The 15,851-nt window shown below is 45.9% G+C and overlaps 1 protein-coding gene across 4 annotated transcripts in view; it reads left to right on the forward strand.

Moving 5' to 3' along the window:
• The first annotated feature begins 7,541 nt into the window (after positions 1–7,541).
• The window catches only part of DZIP1 (DAZ interacting zinc finger protein 1), a 40,346-nt gene continuing 32,036 nt past the window's right edge, over positions 7,542–15,851 (forward strand). For all 4 annotated transcript variants that reach the window (XM_068168605.1, XM_068168758.1, XM_068168843.1 and 1 more), the window contains exons 1-3: positions 7,542–7,560; positions 11,301–11,370; positions 11,459–11,956. In XM_068168605.1, coding sequence (XP_068024706.1) covers positions 11,368–11,370; positions 11,459–11,956 — 501 coding nt within the window. In that variant the 5' untranslated portion in view covers positions 7,542–7,560; positions 11,301–11,367. The remainder of the gene's footprint in view (positions 7,561–11,300; positions 11,371–11,458; positions 11,957–15,851) is intronic.

Consider the following 15,851-nt stretch of genomic DNA (forward strand, 5'->3'; position numbering starts at 1 on the left):
ATGCTATATAAAAATACTAATTACTACCTGCTATTCATACTGCTGTAAGCATGCTTGACATAGACCATTTTATCTCATTTATTTTAAGCTTGTTGTCATACAGATCCTAATGTCTACTTTATTCACAAAGCTCTCTCACTAGTTAATTTATCAACAGGCCTGTGTTATATATAGGCAAAAGCTGGGAAAGGGAAATTAGATATTAGTGTTTCCTTACACTTACATTTCTTTTACATTTATTTTAATGAGGGGGATTTCACTGGCTACAAATTCTGCCATTAGCCATGGTAGCAACAACAAACTCCAAACACCTCCAGACATATCCACTGTAGCAGAATCACAGAATGGTAGGGGTTGGAAGAGATCTCTGGGGATCCTGTAGTCTGCCCCTGCTGCTAAAGCAGGTATGCCTAGTTCAGGTTGCATGGTAACACTGCCAGGTGGGTTTTGAAAGTCTCCCGAGAAGAAGACTCCATCACCTCTCTGGGCAGCCTGTTCCAGTGATGTCACTCTCAAAGAAGTTTTTCCTTATGCTTAGGTAGAACTTCCTGTGTTCTAGTTTGTGCATGTTGCCCCTTGACTTATCACTGGGCACAACTGAAAAGAATATGGCCCCATCCTCTTGACACCGTCCCTTCAAATAGTGATAAGCAGATAAGATCGCCTCAGTCTTCTCCAGGCTGAAAAGCACCAGGTCTCTCAGCCTCTTCTCCTAAGGTAGATGCTCCTGTCCCCTCACACATATGTTGCCCTCTCTTGGAATCTCCAGTAATTCTCAGTCTCTCTTGAGCTGTCCAGAGCCAAACACTATACTCCAGGTGCTGCCTCACCAAGACAGAGTAGAGAGGGATGAGAACCTGCCTCCACCTGATGGACACACTCTTACTAATGCACCCCAAGACATCACTGTCCTTCTTAGCCAAAAGAGCACGCTGATGGCTCATGGTTAACTATCTCCTGCCTAACTTAACCTTAATTGTTATACAAGGAAAGAGATATTAGGAACCCCATTTTATGTTTCACCTTGACATTTTAGTGTCCTGATTACCGTTAGTTGAGTAGGTTCTGAGAGATGGTGGTTCATTTCCCTTTTTCACAGAGTTTATTTCTTGCCCAGAAAAACAACTGTGTCCCAGTCCACGTAAAAGTGTAATGCAGTTGCTAGAAAAAAGAAAAAGAAGTATCTAATGTGTGTCATTGAAAACTCACCTAGGGGTTGCTAAGTCTTAAAACGAAGTCTTGGATTTGGTTTCAGTGTTCAATGACTTTTCTATTGCTGCTATTACATCAAGAATTTCTAAAAAAAAAATAAAATTAAATATGACATTTGTCAGACAATGCACAGTGAATGCTTTTCTGAGTGCAAACCTGAGCATGGTTGAATGGAGCTCAGTGGGTGAATATGATAGGATGGAAGAGGGATGTCTACTCTGCTTAGGATGCAGACCACTGGGAACCAGTGCACATACTGATTCCTGTTTCAGCATTGTGTCCCAAGCTGAACAGAGTTCTGGGGCATGTGGACTGCTGAATTACAGCAGTGTGCCAGGTTGAGGCTGGCATACCTTGATTTGCTTTGCTGAATATCTGCAGAGGCTCCTGATTAAACTCTGCTTGGCAAAGGAATGGCCAGAGACAAGGGGAATCGCAGTCATCCTGCCTACAGCCTTCCATCTCCTCATTGAACAGAACTACATAGTGTACGCCTGGAGACCCTTGGCCATATGAAAATTACAATGTGTCAAGAAAGGGGTTTGACTGGTCAAGTATCCCTGTGCTAAAACTATGGTACCTGCAATTACCTTATTGTTCATGTGCTGGGAAAGAAGCTAACAGGAAGGCAAAATGTCATCAGAAATGAGACAGAAATTTCTGGTTACACTCAACCAAGATTTGAGGAAGCTTCCTGAAGCTTTTCTTGGTGTATGACTTAGAAGTTCACCACAAATATGACAAATGACATGCTACTACAGTAATATCTATGTCTAAAGTAGATGAAACTCACAATCAGTGAGTTTGCAGACATTTCCTTAGAGTTAACTTGAATTCTCTCCACATTTGGGAGAAAGGAAGATAAATTAATTGTGTGACCATCTCAATAAAATCCAGTTACACTTGTGACATAAGATAAACCTTTAAGAAAAACTGAAGGAAGGAAGAAGATTTAGTTGGAGAAGACTCTGAAGTACCCAAACTCAAAATTTATCATAAACTACATGAGGCAGTGTCCCTTCAAGATGCTTCATCACAGCTGGTGGTGTGTGTTGGAATGAAGGAGGTGACACAGAGCAGACGGGAGAGTGGTGCATCCTGCCTTTTTTTCCCTTTAAATGCTTTGTTTAGCTGTGATTAAAAAAGAAAAAAATTAAACAATTTCCTCCAGTAAATTAAGTCATGGATAAAATGGAAGTATTATAGGCGTTAAAACTGAAAATATGAAGTGGAGGGAGATGACTGGAAGAGAAAGATCAAATAAACTGAAAGCTAGGGTCATTGTACCTGCACTATGGTACTCAAGTCCTCTTTCCACCAGAGTTAATAATTACAGTAATGTGTCATTCTGAGAGTGCTGTAGGAGAAAGCCTCAGTGACGCCACAGCAGTGCCAGTTTCCCACTCCCCACAGCCTGGCCCTGCCTGGCCATGGGCCCTGCCGAGCCTCAGCTGGTGCCCCATGCTTGGGGTTGGGGCTATCCTGGTGCACATGGCTACTCTGCTCCTGGAGTGTGTGATGGGTGCTGGCTGCCAGGCCCTATCCTGCAGCCCCAGGGGGATCATCTGGCCCACACTGTGCCCTGACACCTTCCACAGCTATCCAGAACGTTTCCCAAATAGCCATGGCCAAGATGTCATCATCACACCACCATCAGAATAATCTCTCCAGTTGCAGTTACCCTCCATAAGCCTCACAAATGCCTTGCTCCAATCAAAATACACTGGGTTCACTTTTTGCACTTCAACTCACTTTTCAAATCCCATTTTAATTTTTTCATTCTTAGTTCCCTCACTAGCTTTCCATAAAAATCCTTCTCCTTCCTAGAAACCTCAGTTCTTTCCTACTCCTTTTTCCTAAATTTTACCAAAAAAAAACCCCACAATCCAACACAAAACCAACCAAACGAAAACCCAAAAACATATCCATTATTGCATTTTGTCAACAGAACACAGAAAATCCTCCTAGAGCAACAAAGCATAGTTTCATAAAACCATCATGCACACTGTCCTGAAGGGTCAAACCCCAAAACATGCCCTAACTCAGACAATGGGCACGTGTGAATATGCAGACCTGGACAGTTCCTGGGGTCCAGATGGTCCAGGAAAACATGTAGCACGTGTAATTAACTTTGTAACACAGCTGTGAACTGTGTGTGCCCTGGCCATATTTGGATATGCCCCATCCTATAGGTCCAGTTACCAGGTTTCTCTGTTACCAAAGGGCAGTAGTTGTCTTGGGACAGTATTTAAGCCAGATGAGAAGGCAGACAACTTGCCTTGTTGCCACCAGAAAGAAACAAGAGCCAAATGCTGCCCGAGCAGCAGCTGAAGAAGCTGCTTGTCCTGACAGACAACAACTACACCCAGGCCTTGCACCTAGACCGAGGCAGAAAGGGGAAAAGCTCCAAGACCTGAACCCCAGAAGAGCCACAGAAAGGCTACGGCCCAGCAATGGAGCACACGAGAGAGAGGCCTCTAGCCCTCTCTGAGCCAAGGGCAAGCTCCAGACTGTGAACTGGGCACAAGAGGAGAGAAGACCCCTATATGTCTCCAAGGCAAGGGCCACTCAAATTGTAGTCACAGCATCTGGGAAGATACCAGACAGAGGAGCAAGCTGTGAGTCCCTGCCTAATCTGCCACAGAATCTAATCTGTGGGAAACCACAGATGGCAGCACCTTTATTTCCAATTTGGAAATTCTTAGATCTGTGCTTAAACCATTTCGCTGTCTTTATATGTGGGATGTAATACCCACAACTGATAAATAGAACCTGTGAATATACTTTATAAATAAATTACAATGGTGTTTGAAGATACCACCACCAGGAAATACTGAATATGAAATATATTAAAAAATACATTTTATTACACACATGAACTACCCCTAGAGAATTCTTTAATTGCCACAGTCCTCTACATTTAGTACAGAACTTAAGTAGTAATGTAGATGTAACATTATTTGATAAATTTGGACCACAAACAATCTCTGTTTGAAGCTTTCCCTGCAGTAGGCTGGCTTGTGGAAAATGATGTGTTAGTGAATAATAATGAAGCAAAGAGACTGGAACAGGAAAAGTGTAAAATCTGAAGTGTGACTGAGTGGCAGAACTGAGAATAAAGTGATACAAGGGGAACAAAAGACTTTGAGTTAAGATGCAATAAAATCTTAAGTGCCTCAGTACAAATATGAATTCCTAGAATTCCCATTCACCTATCATCTATTACTGTTAAAAAAATGTCAGTAGCTAAGTAGAAAAGCTAGTATTTCATATTTTCCTGGGCACCTAAAGGAAAAACCACACCACCTTGTCTGAAAATGTCCAAAGTGCCATGTCTTCCAGATATGAGCTGCTGCAAGTCTTTTTCAGTGCTTCATGCTGTGCACAAGCTGGACATACCTTATGTGAGTTAATTGGAGGAGCATATCCCACATATGTTCCTGCATCATGTCTGTTCAAAATAACAATTACTGAATTTCAGAAGAAAACCAACAGACAAGGTCTAGCATCTCTCAAGGCAGCAATGCAGAGGATACATCACCTGTGTGGCAGGGTATCAGCTGAAACCTTTTAGGCAGATGTAAGTGCACCTTGGATTTATAGTGTTTATGCACCACTGCCTGTTTGTGCACAAACAATAATCAGTTGTCTGCTCCAGCCAGACTGCTGGCTGTCCTAAGCCTCCTGCATCAAGTCATGCTGATCCAGAAGAGCTGAAATGTTTTTGGTATCTCCTAGTAAATCCATCCATGTTTTAGGATAGTACTTTTGTCACCAAGCTACACAATGTAAGGTGAAGAAGCCAAGCCAAGCACCAATGTGGGTTAAAGAATACTGGCTCTTGCCAAGTGAGGCTTGCGTCAAGTAATTAAAGATTAATCAAGCTCTGGAAGGAAGTGAGAGGGAAAGAATGAGACTTTGTCTAGCAGACAGGGTGATTTCCTCACCTTCACAGAATAGAAAACCTGATTCCAGCTCTTTTTCTGAGGACTGATAAGCAACCAAGATAGAAGTGCTTTTGCACGCTCCCTACGCACCTCCCCTCCTCAACTAATGAGAATCTCCAACGTTTTTTCACTCAGACAGCATTTACTTTGATATAAAAAACAACTTCAGCGAAAGATCTTTAGGAGACACACTGAACAGGCTACAGTGTTGCCATTAGGGCATTTTAAGAAGAGCATGGGGTATAAAACTTTTTGGCCACAGAAAGGACAGTATTTCTACAACTTGCTTTCTAAATGAGTGCTTCCACTGCTTGCATTAAGTGCTTATCGATTCATGTTACCTGTTTGCCTCTAGCCCAGCTTGAAGAGGCTGCGACTGTCGCATTGCTACTTTGAAAAGTTCTCTCATCACCATTAGCGTTAATTTAAGTTTAACACACTAAAGCCTTAATATCCCAATTTTTTCCTGGCAATGCCTGCTCTAGCAGTTATTGCAGCCCAGCAAGAGCATACTTCCATGGATAAGGGTAATTCCAAGCACAAATGCAGGTTGGGACATGAATGGATTGAGAGCAGCCGTGCAGAACAGGCCTTAGGGTTGTGAGTATGAGCCAGTCATGTGCACTTGCAGTCCAGAAAGCTAATTGCATCCTGGGCTGCATCAAAAGAGGCATGGCCAGCAGTCAAGGGAAGTTATTCTCCCGCTCCACTCTGTTCTCACAAGATCTCACTTTGAGTACTGGTTTCAGCTCTGGACCCCCTAGCATAAGAAAGACATAGATTGGCTTGAGTAGGCCCATAAGAGGGGCACAGATGATTAGGGGGCTGGAGCATCTGCCCTATGAGGGCAGACTGAGAGGTGGGATTGTTCAGCTTGGAGAACAGGAGTTTCTGGTGAGGCCTTATAGTGGCCTTCCATTACTTAAAGGGGGCCTATAAGAAAGTGTAGTGATAGGTCAAAGTGTAGCAGTTTTACATTAAAAGAGATGTAGATATTAGGAAGAAATGCTTTCCTGTGAAGGTGGTGAGATATTGGAACAGGTGGCCAAAAAAAGTTGTAAATGTCCCTTTCTGGTGTTCTAGGTCAGGCTGGATGGGGCTTTGAGCAGACTGGTCTAGTGGAAGGTATCCTTGCCCATGGGAGGGCAGTTGAAAGTAGATGGTCTTTAACATCCTTTTCAAACCAAACCATTCTATTCCATGACTCAAGTTTGGGGGGGGGGGGGGGAGAGAGAAAATGTTGTCACCCTGAGCAAATGGACCTCCTCAATGAAGGTGGTGTGATATGGCAGGGGGGTTGGAACTAGATAATCCTTGTGGTCCCTTCCAACCCTGACTGATACTATGATATGCAATGGTCATCTCCTCTAGTGAATTTGCTAGCATAATTTATATTAAATACAAACTATTTGAAATTTTCCTCCTTGATACAAATGCACAGCATTTATTTTGGTTAAACACAATTCACGACCTTGCAGGACAAAGGAAGAAAATGAAGAGGATGCGATGTAATTTGCAGTCACATTGGAATGATTCCACCTGCACGTCAGGATGCCTATTTTCATTGAACCTAAGACTCTTTCCAGAAAGCATACCTTGCCCTCACCTTACCCTCCCAGTGGAATTTAGTGTCTTCTTGTTTTAGCACACTTGAAGAAAGCACTCGTGAACGAGCTAACTCCCCCATGGGAGTTAACATCACACTCACGGTAGGTCCCCGAGGTCCTTCCTACAGCTTGGAGAGCTCCTGTCTCCGTTGGCGCCGCCGCTGCCCTCCCAGCGGCGTCTGGGGCTCTCCTTCTCGCTGAGCGGTAGCTCTTTCAGACGCTTAAATGTATTGTTTTCTGTTACTGCGTGGCGAAAACTGACTTTAATGCCAAAACAAGACGTTTCAAAAGCATCTAATAACTTCTCTTACATTAAGAAGAAGAAGCAAATAAGAAGAAAGAAAAAAGGATGCTGCTTCTGGTCGTAGAGGCTCGGGACGCCGCTCCCGAGCTAAGAACAAGACAAAGGACATCCCGCCTGGGTATAAACATCTTCCGGGCAGTTTACAAGAGCCGAGAGGCGGCGAGCAGCCGGGGAGCCTTCGCCTGGGCCTGCAGCACCAGGCTTGACTCCCAGCTTCCCGCGCCACGCCCTTCCAGAGCCCCCGACCCATCCTCTTCGCCCTCTGGGCAGCGGGAGGCGAAGGGGGATGAGGACCGCGGAGGCGAGGCGGAGGAGGAGAAGAAGGAGGGTAACAGCCCTCCTCTGCGGCACGCAACAGTAACCGCCTGGGCCGGGGGCGGGGAGCAACGGCAGCCCCGCCACCCCTCCGCTCCCGGCATCGGGGAGTGGGGTCCGCAGAGTGCCTGGTCGAACCTCTACCTCCGATGGGTAGCCAGCCTGAGATGAGGAGGTAAACGGAGGGGCTCCCTGCACCGCGGGGCCGAGTAGCCGTTTGGGGTGCAGGAGGGTGAGGGGAGGGAAGCGCACGGCAGGCTCTCCCCTCAGGGGACGGCGGGAGGAAGGCCGCTCGCCGGAACGGGGATGGAGGTTTTGGCGGAGAGATGGAGCCCCACTTAGGGCCTCCCGCAGGCCGTCCCTGCTCAGCCGGCTCCCGCGGCACTCCGCCGATAGCCCCGCTGCCTGCCCGCCGGGCTTGGGCCTGGCTTACGGACACAGGCTGAAACGACCCTTCCCCCTGTGCTGCCCACCCTGGTGGGAAGGGCTGCCCCCGGAAGCGGGCTCTCTTCACTGCCCGCGACCCTCGAATACTGCGGTACCAACCCTAACCAAGAAGGCTCCGCGCGTGGATGACAGCCTGAACGTCTGCATGAGCACAGCTCCAAGGATGAAGTAAATATGATAGAAAGAAGGGGAGGGGGTGGGAGGGAGGGAAGTGGTCGAAAAGGGCTGACTCGATCTGTGCGTATTCTTTGTGCCTCCACTGAGGTAGAGACCTCACTGAGAGCCTCGAGTCTCCTCAGTTTCATGAGGCACCACTGCGAGGTTGCATTAAAGCAGATTTAGTTGGAGCATCATAAAACTTTGTATGAAACTGGGGTGGTTTAGTCTAGAAAAAAAACAAAAGAGATTCAGGGAAGACATTGCGCTCTCCAACCACCCGAAAGAAAGTTGTAACGAAGTGTCACTCTTTATCAAGTAACAAGCTATCGGACAAGAGGAAAAGACTTCAAGTTGTGCCAAGTGAGTTTTAGTTTGAACATTAGGAAAAGATTTTTCACCAAAAGGGTTGTCAAGCATTGGAACAGGGTGCCCAGGGAAGTGGTTGAGCCACTGAATATATTTTAAAGGTGCATAGATGTAGTGCTCTGGGATATGATTTAGTGGTAGATTTGGTTGTGCTAGGTTTAAGGTTGGACTTGGTGCTCTTAAAGGGTTTTACAACCTTAACAGTTCTATCATATCTCTGGCTAAATGTGAATAAGCATATCTATGAGATTGGTTTGACTTTCCTGGTTTTAAATAATGGGCGTTTTTATGAAACCTGTACATCTGTGAGTTAGACCCTTATGCCATATGTGCTTTCTCAGGCATCTTTTGCATGACACACAAATTGACGGTTTACAAAATTTGTGTTTTTTCTGTGTGGAGAGATTCCTCCTATGTCAGATAGAGCACCTTCTGGGCTTAGATCTTTGGGAGACAGATTTCATTATGTACAGCTAAACAGTTCCTTTGACTAGGAAAAATACCCAAATACAAGTTTTCAGGGTATTCTAAAGAATTTGAGACCTGAACATTTTGGATACTAGTCAGTAGTTTTTGTTGGTTTGGGTTTTTTGTTTGGTTGGTTTTAATATAAATGGTTACAAACAAAGGTATATTTACACACTAAATGGGATGGAGTCTGCAGTATATTAGAAATAGCTCTAAAGGAAATTAGTGGTATATTTTTCCTAAGGAGTCAGAGAAGTACAAAGTTCAGTGGTAAACCAGGCAGATTTATATTTCATATATAATTGCCTGAGGCCCTGTTCATGTAAAATGAGATGGTAAAAATTGTCATCCTTGCAGAAGAAGACTGTAGAGTTATGACCACCATACAGGATCTTTCTAAATTAAAAACAAGCCAACCAACCAACCAAAACAAACCCACAATCATGGCGAGTGATGGAGGAGTGTGAATGGTAGATAAATAAAAACTTAACTATTGCTCTGAAGTGTGGCCAGTAGGCTTAAGGTTAAAGGTCCAAAAAGCAAGTTGTCAAGTATTTTGCATATATGTGCTGAGCCTAAATACGTTTCTGGGAAGGCTGGGTTCAGTCCTTCTACAGAAGTGGGGACTACAGAAGGGTACAACTTTTCAATATGTGGATAAACCAAGAGAGAGCTCCTGGTTCTCTCCTCCAGCTTTCCCTTTGTGCAGGGGTAGATTTGAGATGTGAAGGATTAGAGAGGCTAGTAAGGGCTGGACCTTGGATATCTGAAATGAGTGTCTAAACTGTCCTTGAGACTGATCTGGGTTTCTGGCTGGAGTAGGGCTTTGGTAGCAGAGTGCTGGAGGAAATGCTCGTCTATATGCTGTGAAGCAGAGGTGTATCCTATGGTTGTGGTTTTGGGGTGCATGATGAGTCCAGTGACTGCAAAGAAGACATTTCTGCTGCAGACATATTTCTTCCTGTTAGATGTCTGTCTTTTTGGAGGTGACCTCATTGCTGTCTCTACAGCTTCCTGAGAAGGGGAAGTGAAGAAGGTGGTGCTAATCTCTTCTCCCTGGAATCTAGTGATAGGATGCATAGTTAACATAGCTAATGTAGCATAGCATAGCATAGAATATTCCAGTTGGAAGGAACTTACAAAGATCATCTAGTCCAAGGGGCTGACCAAAAGTTAAATCATGCTGTTATGGGCATCGTCCAAAAGCCTCTTACACATTGACAGGCTTGGGGTATTGGCCACCCTTCTAGGAAGGCTATACCAATGTTTGACACACATGGAAAACATATGCTGCCAGTTTTTGGAGAGGAGTAGTAAGGATGAGCAAGGGAATAAGGGTAATTCTATATATGGAGGAAAAGGATACATCTGCCTGGGGACAACATTTGCAACAACTGAGCAGGAGAAAAGAAATGGAACATTTGTTGGGGGGGGGGGAGTACTAGGAACTGTGGTGAGACAGGGAGATAGGCAGCCTTTAAAGAAAAGTGTTTGAGAGCATGACGGCCAAGTAGACTATGTATGCAGGCTGTGAGATGCTTCATGGGGATGAAGTGTTTGGAAACACTGTAGCAAGGCATGAACAACAGGCAGATGGGGTGAGGTTTTGGAGTTCTATGGTAGCAATAGGTGGTGTGGTGCATGGTGATGCCGGGCAGATGTGTGCTGAAGGAAGGGAACACATGGAAGTGGCACATAAAAGGTGTACAACTGTGTTAGAGTGAGAAAGGTATATGAAATCGCTTGGCAGGAGATGGGTGTGCAGGGATTGGAAGTGGCACTGGAGATTGCATGGAGCTACAGGCTGAGGCACATGAGCATGCAGCAGTGTAGAGCAGATGTACAGAGAAGTGGCAGACGTACCGAATGCTGGTGGTCAGAAGGTGACAGATGTCACCACATCTGGGAAGTGTAACATCATGGTGAGAAAAGTTTGTAAGTCAGGAGGGACAGGGTTGTGGGTTGGGAGGAATGTTGATGCAGTGAAGTGAATTGGGTCTATAGGGCACCGCACATAGACTATGGTGAAGTGAAAAGAACGTGGAGAGAGAAAACATGCGCTGTACAATTGTGATAAGGGTCCATATACGTGATAGTGTAGCTGAGGACGTATTTGTAGATGTGAGTAATGTGTGAAGATGGCAAAGGACGCAACGGTGCGGGCGTATGGCGTTAGGACAGGAGGCGCGCAGGGACTCGCGGTAGCGGACTCCTTAGCGTGAGCCTGCTAAGCAAGTGTGGAGGTACTGAGGAAAAGCTGACACAGGAATGGGTAGCTGACAGGATTTGTGCCGTATACGGAGCCGAGTCCCTGCCGTTGGGCGCAGGTGCTGCCTGCCTGGGCAGTGTGGCGACAACCAGCCCGCCGCGGGTCCCTGGGTGCCTCTGACAGGGAAGGGTGATGGTGCCTAGGAGCTGCGGGGCGGGCGAGAGGCGGTGCAGCTGAGTCTTACTCCCGCCTCCCACCCCGTGCAGGCAGCGGCTTCCATAGAGACGCGGAGGACGCTGGTGTTGAGCGGAGCCTGCAGGAGGGAGTCCGGACATGGTGAGCACCCGGCAGGGAGGGCGGGCGAGCAGACGGTGAGGCTGGGTGGGGGCTGTCCTGGGCTGAGCGACGTCTCTCTCTCCCGCAGCCCTTTACTGAACGCGCCTACTACCCACCGGCGGCTGGGGGAGCCGGAGCTGGCGCGGGGCCGTTTCCCGCCTTCCAGTTCCGCAGCCGCCATGAGGGCCCGGACTGGCGTCGGCTGAGCGCCGTGGACGTGGAGCGGGTGTCGCGGGAGGGGGACGTGGCGGCTCTGCAGGAACACCTGGAGCACGTCACTTTCTGCAGCGCCGAGCGGGAGCGCTGCCCCCACTGCCAGGGCCCCGCCGACTCGCTGCTGCTCAAGCTGCTGCGCCTGGCCCAGCTCTCTACCGAATACCTGCTGCACTCCCAGGAGTACCTCAGCGCCCAGCTCGGCAGCCTGGAGGAGGCTCTGCGGGCGGCCCAGGTCCAACGCGACCAGCTGGACAAGGAGTTGACCCATCGCCTCCAGGAGATCAAGACTCTTAAGGAGGAGTGCCGGCAGAGGAAGAAGATGATCAGCACCCAGCAGATGATGCTGGAAGCCAGAGCCAGCTACCACCAGGTGAGAAGAGAGGTCTTGGTAACCCAGTCACTTACGCCTTGCCAGCTCAGCCTGTCTGGCAGAGCAGCCCCACTGTGCTGGGGTGGTGTGGCTTGCTGGGCAAGAGGCTGGAGCTGCAGGGAGCATTGACCCTGTGAAAAAGGAGTGCACTGCTTGCAGGTGCCTCGCTTCCCATCTGTGTTTCACAGGCATTTAGCTAATATCACAGACATTTGGGAGAGTGCTACATTATTTTTAAGGAATCTTTTTACTAGAAAGTGCTCTTTATTCTTGGGTTTGCTTTTCACAGGTATGAGGTGTCAGATACACATGTATACATACCAACGCTAAACATGATACTGCTTTCTGTTGCTATCTTTCCTTGTCTGTCAGCCAACACACGGGGCACAAAACACACAGGGCAAGTGCATCAGAACTGCTGTTAAGTAGTAACCTACCTGTCTGCAAGTTGTCGATTTCCTGTATTAACTTTCTCTAAGCACAAAGTTTCTGCTTGTGTGTGTGACTGGGGCATGATGATAAAGAAGCCCCAGTGAGACAGTTCATCCCTAACTCCACAACAGTCTGTTCCTTTAGGATCTTCCCTAAAAACCTTTAGTACATTGCTGTTTTGACTCTGTGTCCTGACACTGTTTTTTAGGGAGGAGGTTTTGTGTTCTGGGTGTAGCGGTTTGATTTAAATATTTTTCAGAACATGGTAGTGAACTTGGCTCATCACTAATCTTCTCTTTGGTGGCAATTACAATAAAGCAGAGATGAAAAGCTATTTCCTATTTGTAGTTTTAATTTCATATAAACATTGCTTTCCCCCCTTTTTCTCTTGCTGTCAGTAACTTGTTGCTTTTGGAAGTTACTGAGGTTCGTATGGGAAAAGTGCATTCAGGGGGTGACCTCGAACAGTTCCTGCAGTTCTTATGGTGTGTTCAGGATTCTGAGTGTGAATGACAGAGATAAACTCTTTATAGAGTTTGTAAATGCAGGGCAGCAGTGTGATCAGTAAACAATAATTGTGTACTATTTTTCTGTGCCATGATCTTGACTGATCTGCAGCACCAGCTAATAAGGTTTTTGTGTTCCTGAGAGGGTAGTTCAAATTGCATTCCCTTAAAGCTATGGTGGTTTGGCAATTAACCCTGTAAATGGTTATTTGCTCTTTTTTTATCACTAAAGGCACACTTTATATCCAATGTAGCCATCCGTTGGAATTCATATTTAATGCCTTTCATCCACCACTGATACAAGTTTAACCATGAAATGCTGCTATAAAAAGGTTCTGGTGCCTACAAGTCATAATTTGAAAATCTTATGGGAGGAGTACAAATTTAATTTTAAATAATAACTTTTAACTTTTTTGATACGTGGTTCAGAAATCTTATATTCTTATGTTCAGTGTAGGCAGGAAGTGCACCTTGTGTCTAAGAGTGTGAAAAGTGGTTGCAAAAGTGATGTTAAATAATTCAAAACCTAAATATTCCCTGTGTTAATCCTGTCCTGCAGTAAGAGCATTTTTACACTACCAGCAAGTCATACTGACATGAAGTTTGTGCTTGAATGAGTAACATTATTTCACAGCCAATTTCATTCCATAAATCATGTGCAATCTGTTATACTGTGAGCTCCATCTTGGTTGGTAGCAAAACTTTATGTTAGTACTTTTATGTTAGTACTTTTTTTGCATTTGTCCAACATAATTAGTCTTTAATTCATGTCCTTAGTGTTTGCTGAAAGATGTCTATATTTAATAGTTTACTTAACAGCCAGCATGGATTTAGGAAGGGCAGGTCCTGCCTGACCATCCTGATCTCCTTCTAGGATCAGGTGACTGCCTGGTGGATGTGGGGAGGCCTGTGGATGTAGTCTACCTGGACTTCAGCAAGGCCTTTGACACCATCCCCTACAGCAAACTGCTGACCAAGCTGTCAGCTCGTGCCTTGGACAGGAGCACTCTGTGCTGGGTTAGGAACTGGCTGGAGGGCCGAGCCCAGAGCGTGGTGGTGAATGGTGCCACATCCAGCTGGCGGCCAGTCACTAGTGGTGATCCCCAGGGATCAGTGCTGGGCCCCATCCTGTTCAATATCTTTATTGATGATCTGGATGAGGGGATTGAGTCCATCATCAGTAAATTTGTAGATGACACCAAGCTGGGGGCAGCTGTTGATCTGTTAGAGGGTAGGAGAGCTCTGCAGAGGGACCTTGACAGGGTGGACAGAAGGGCAGAGACCAACAGCATGAGATTTCACACGTCTAAGTGCCAGGTTCTACACATTGGGCACAATAACCCCATGACGTGCTACAGGCTGGGGTCAGAGTGGCTGGAGAGCTGCCAGTCAGAAAGGAACCTGGGGGTACTGGTTGATAGTAGGCTGAACATGAGCCAGCAGTGTGCCCAGGTGGCCAAGAAGGCCAATTACATCCTGGCCTGCATCAAGAACGGTGTGGCCAGCAGGAGCAGGGAGGTCATTCTCCCCCTGTTCACCGCACTGGTTAGGCCACACCTTGAGTCCTGTGTCCAGTTCTGGGCCCCTCAGTTTAGGAAAGATGTTGACTTGCTGGAACATGTCCAGAGAAGGGCACCAAAGCTGGTGAGTTTGGAACACAAGCCCTATGAGGTGAGGCTGAGGGAGCAGGGATTGCTTAGCGTGGAGAACAGGAGGCTCAGAGGAGACCTTATTGTTGTCTACAACTACCTGAAGGGAGGTTGTAGCCAGGAGGCGGTTGGTCTCTTCTCCCAGGCAACTAGCACCAGAACAAGAGGACACAATCTCAATCTGTGCCAGGGAAGATTTAGGCTGGATGTTAGGAAGAAGTTCTTCCCAGAAAGAGTTATTGGCCATTGGAATGGGCTGCCCCCAGAGGTGGTGGAGTCACCATCACTGGAGGTGTTTAAGAGGAGACTGGATGGGGTGCTTGGTGCCATGGTTTAGTGGATTAAATAGTGTTGGATGATAGGTTGGACGTGATGATCTTGAAGGTCTTTTCCAACCTACTCTACTCTACTCTACTCTATTCTGTGGTAGTATTTTAAATTTTAGATGAAATCTGGGAATTTGTTTATGGTGACAAGGTCTTGAGTCCGTTAAGTCAGTCTTTTACAGTCAAAGCCCACTGATGTGGATAAAGGGCTCAGATGAGTATTTGTGGTTTGTTAAAATGTATTTATTTGGAAAAAAACCCAAACGAGTATAGGAAAGAAAAAACAACCAACCATACTTAAAGTGATAAAGTGATTATGGGCTTTGATTCCCAGTCTTACCAGTATATCTGTAGCTGTAGCTTCTGTCCTTGTACTACTCATCTGTTCCTAATATTCTCATCATTAGTGGAATGTACTTTGAAAGCGAACAAAGGAAAATCTTTTAAAATGTGTAGGATTCAGATTTGACTTAAAATATGGCTTCAAGTTCAAGTAAAAAAATAGTAAGTAAATTATAGGAGCAGTAATGTTAAAGTTTTGCACTTCAGAAGGATGCTATGTAGCATACAAAAGTATGTGTGTACCTTGCTTGCAAAACTGTGTATTGCAGTCTTTAGTTGAGATGTCTGACCTTTTTACATATCCGTGGTGCTGCTAGTTGTCACCTACAACTCAATTATGTATAGTCAAATCCATGTTGAGGTTTTGTTTTTTCTGACTGTATGGTGCACTCTTTTGCTATGATACAAGTCTTAAGAATACCTGGGCTACTGGTTGGCTGGAGCCAGGGTGTATTTTGCTGTATGGTGTTGTCTTACTTTATCCTTATACTTCTGTTACCTACCTATATTTGTGCCTTAACTGTGGTTTTCATTTGAATTTAAACTTACTTGGTCAGAGTCATTTTAGTTGAAAGTTTGTACAAGTGCTACTAGCAGAGTAGGATTCTTGCCTGTGAGCATCACTAAGATACACTGAATA

The sequence above is a fragment of the Melanerpes formicivorus genome, unplaced genomic scaffold (genome assembly GCF_026170545.1).
Source record: "Melanerpes formicivorus ecotype bairdi unplaced genomic scaffold, bMelFor1.0.p_v2 SCAF_1, whole genome shotgun sequence".
Lineage (NCBI taxonomy): Eukaryota > Metazoa > Chordata > Aves > Piciformes > Picidae > Melanerpes > Melanerpes formicivorus.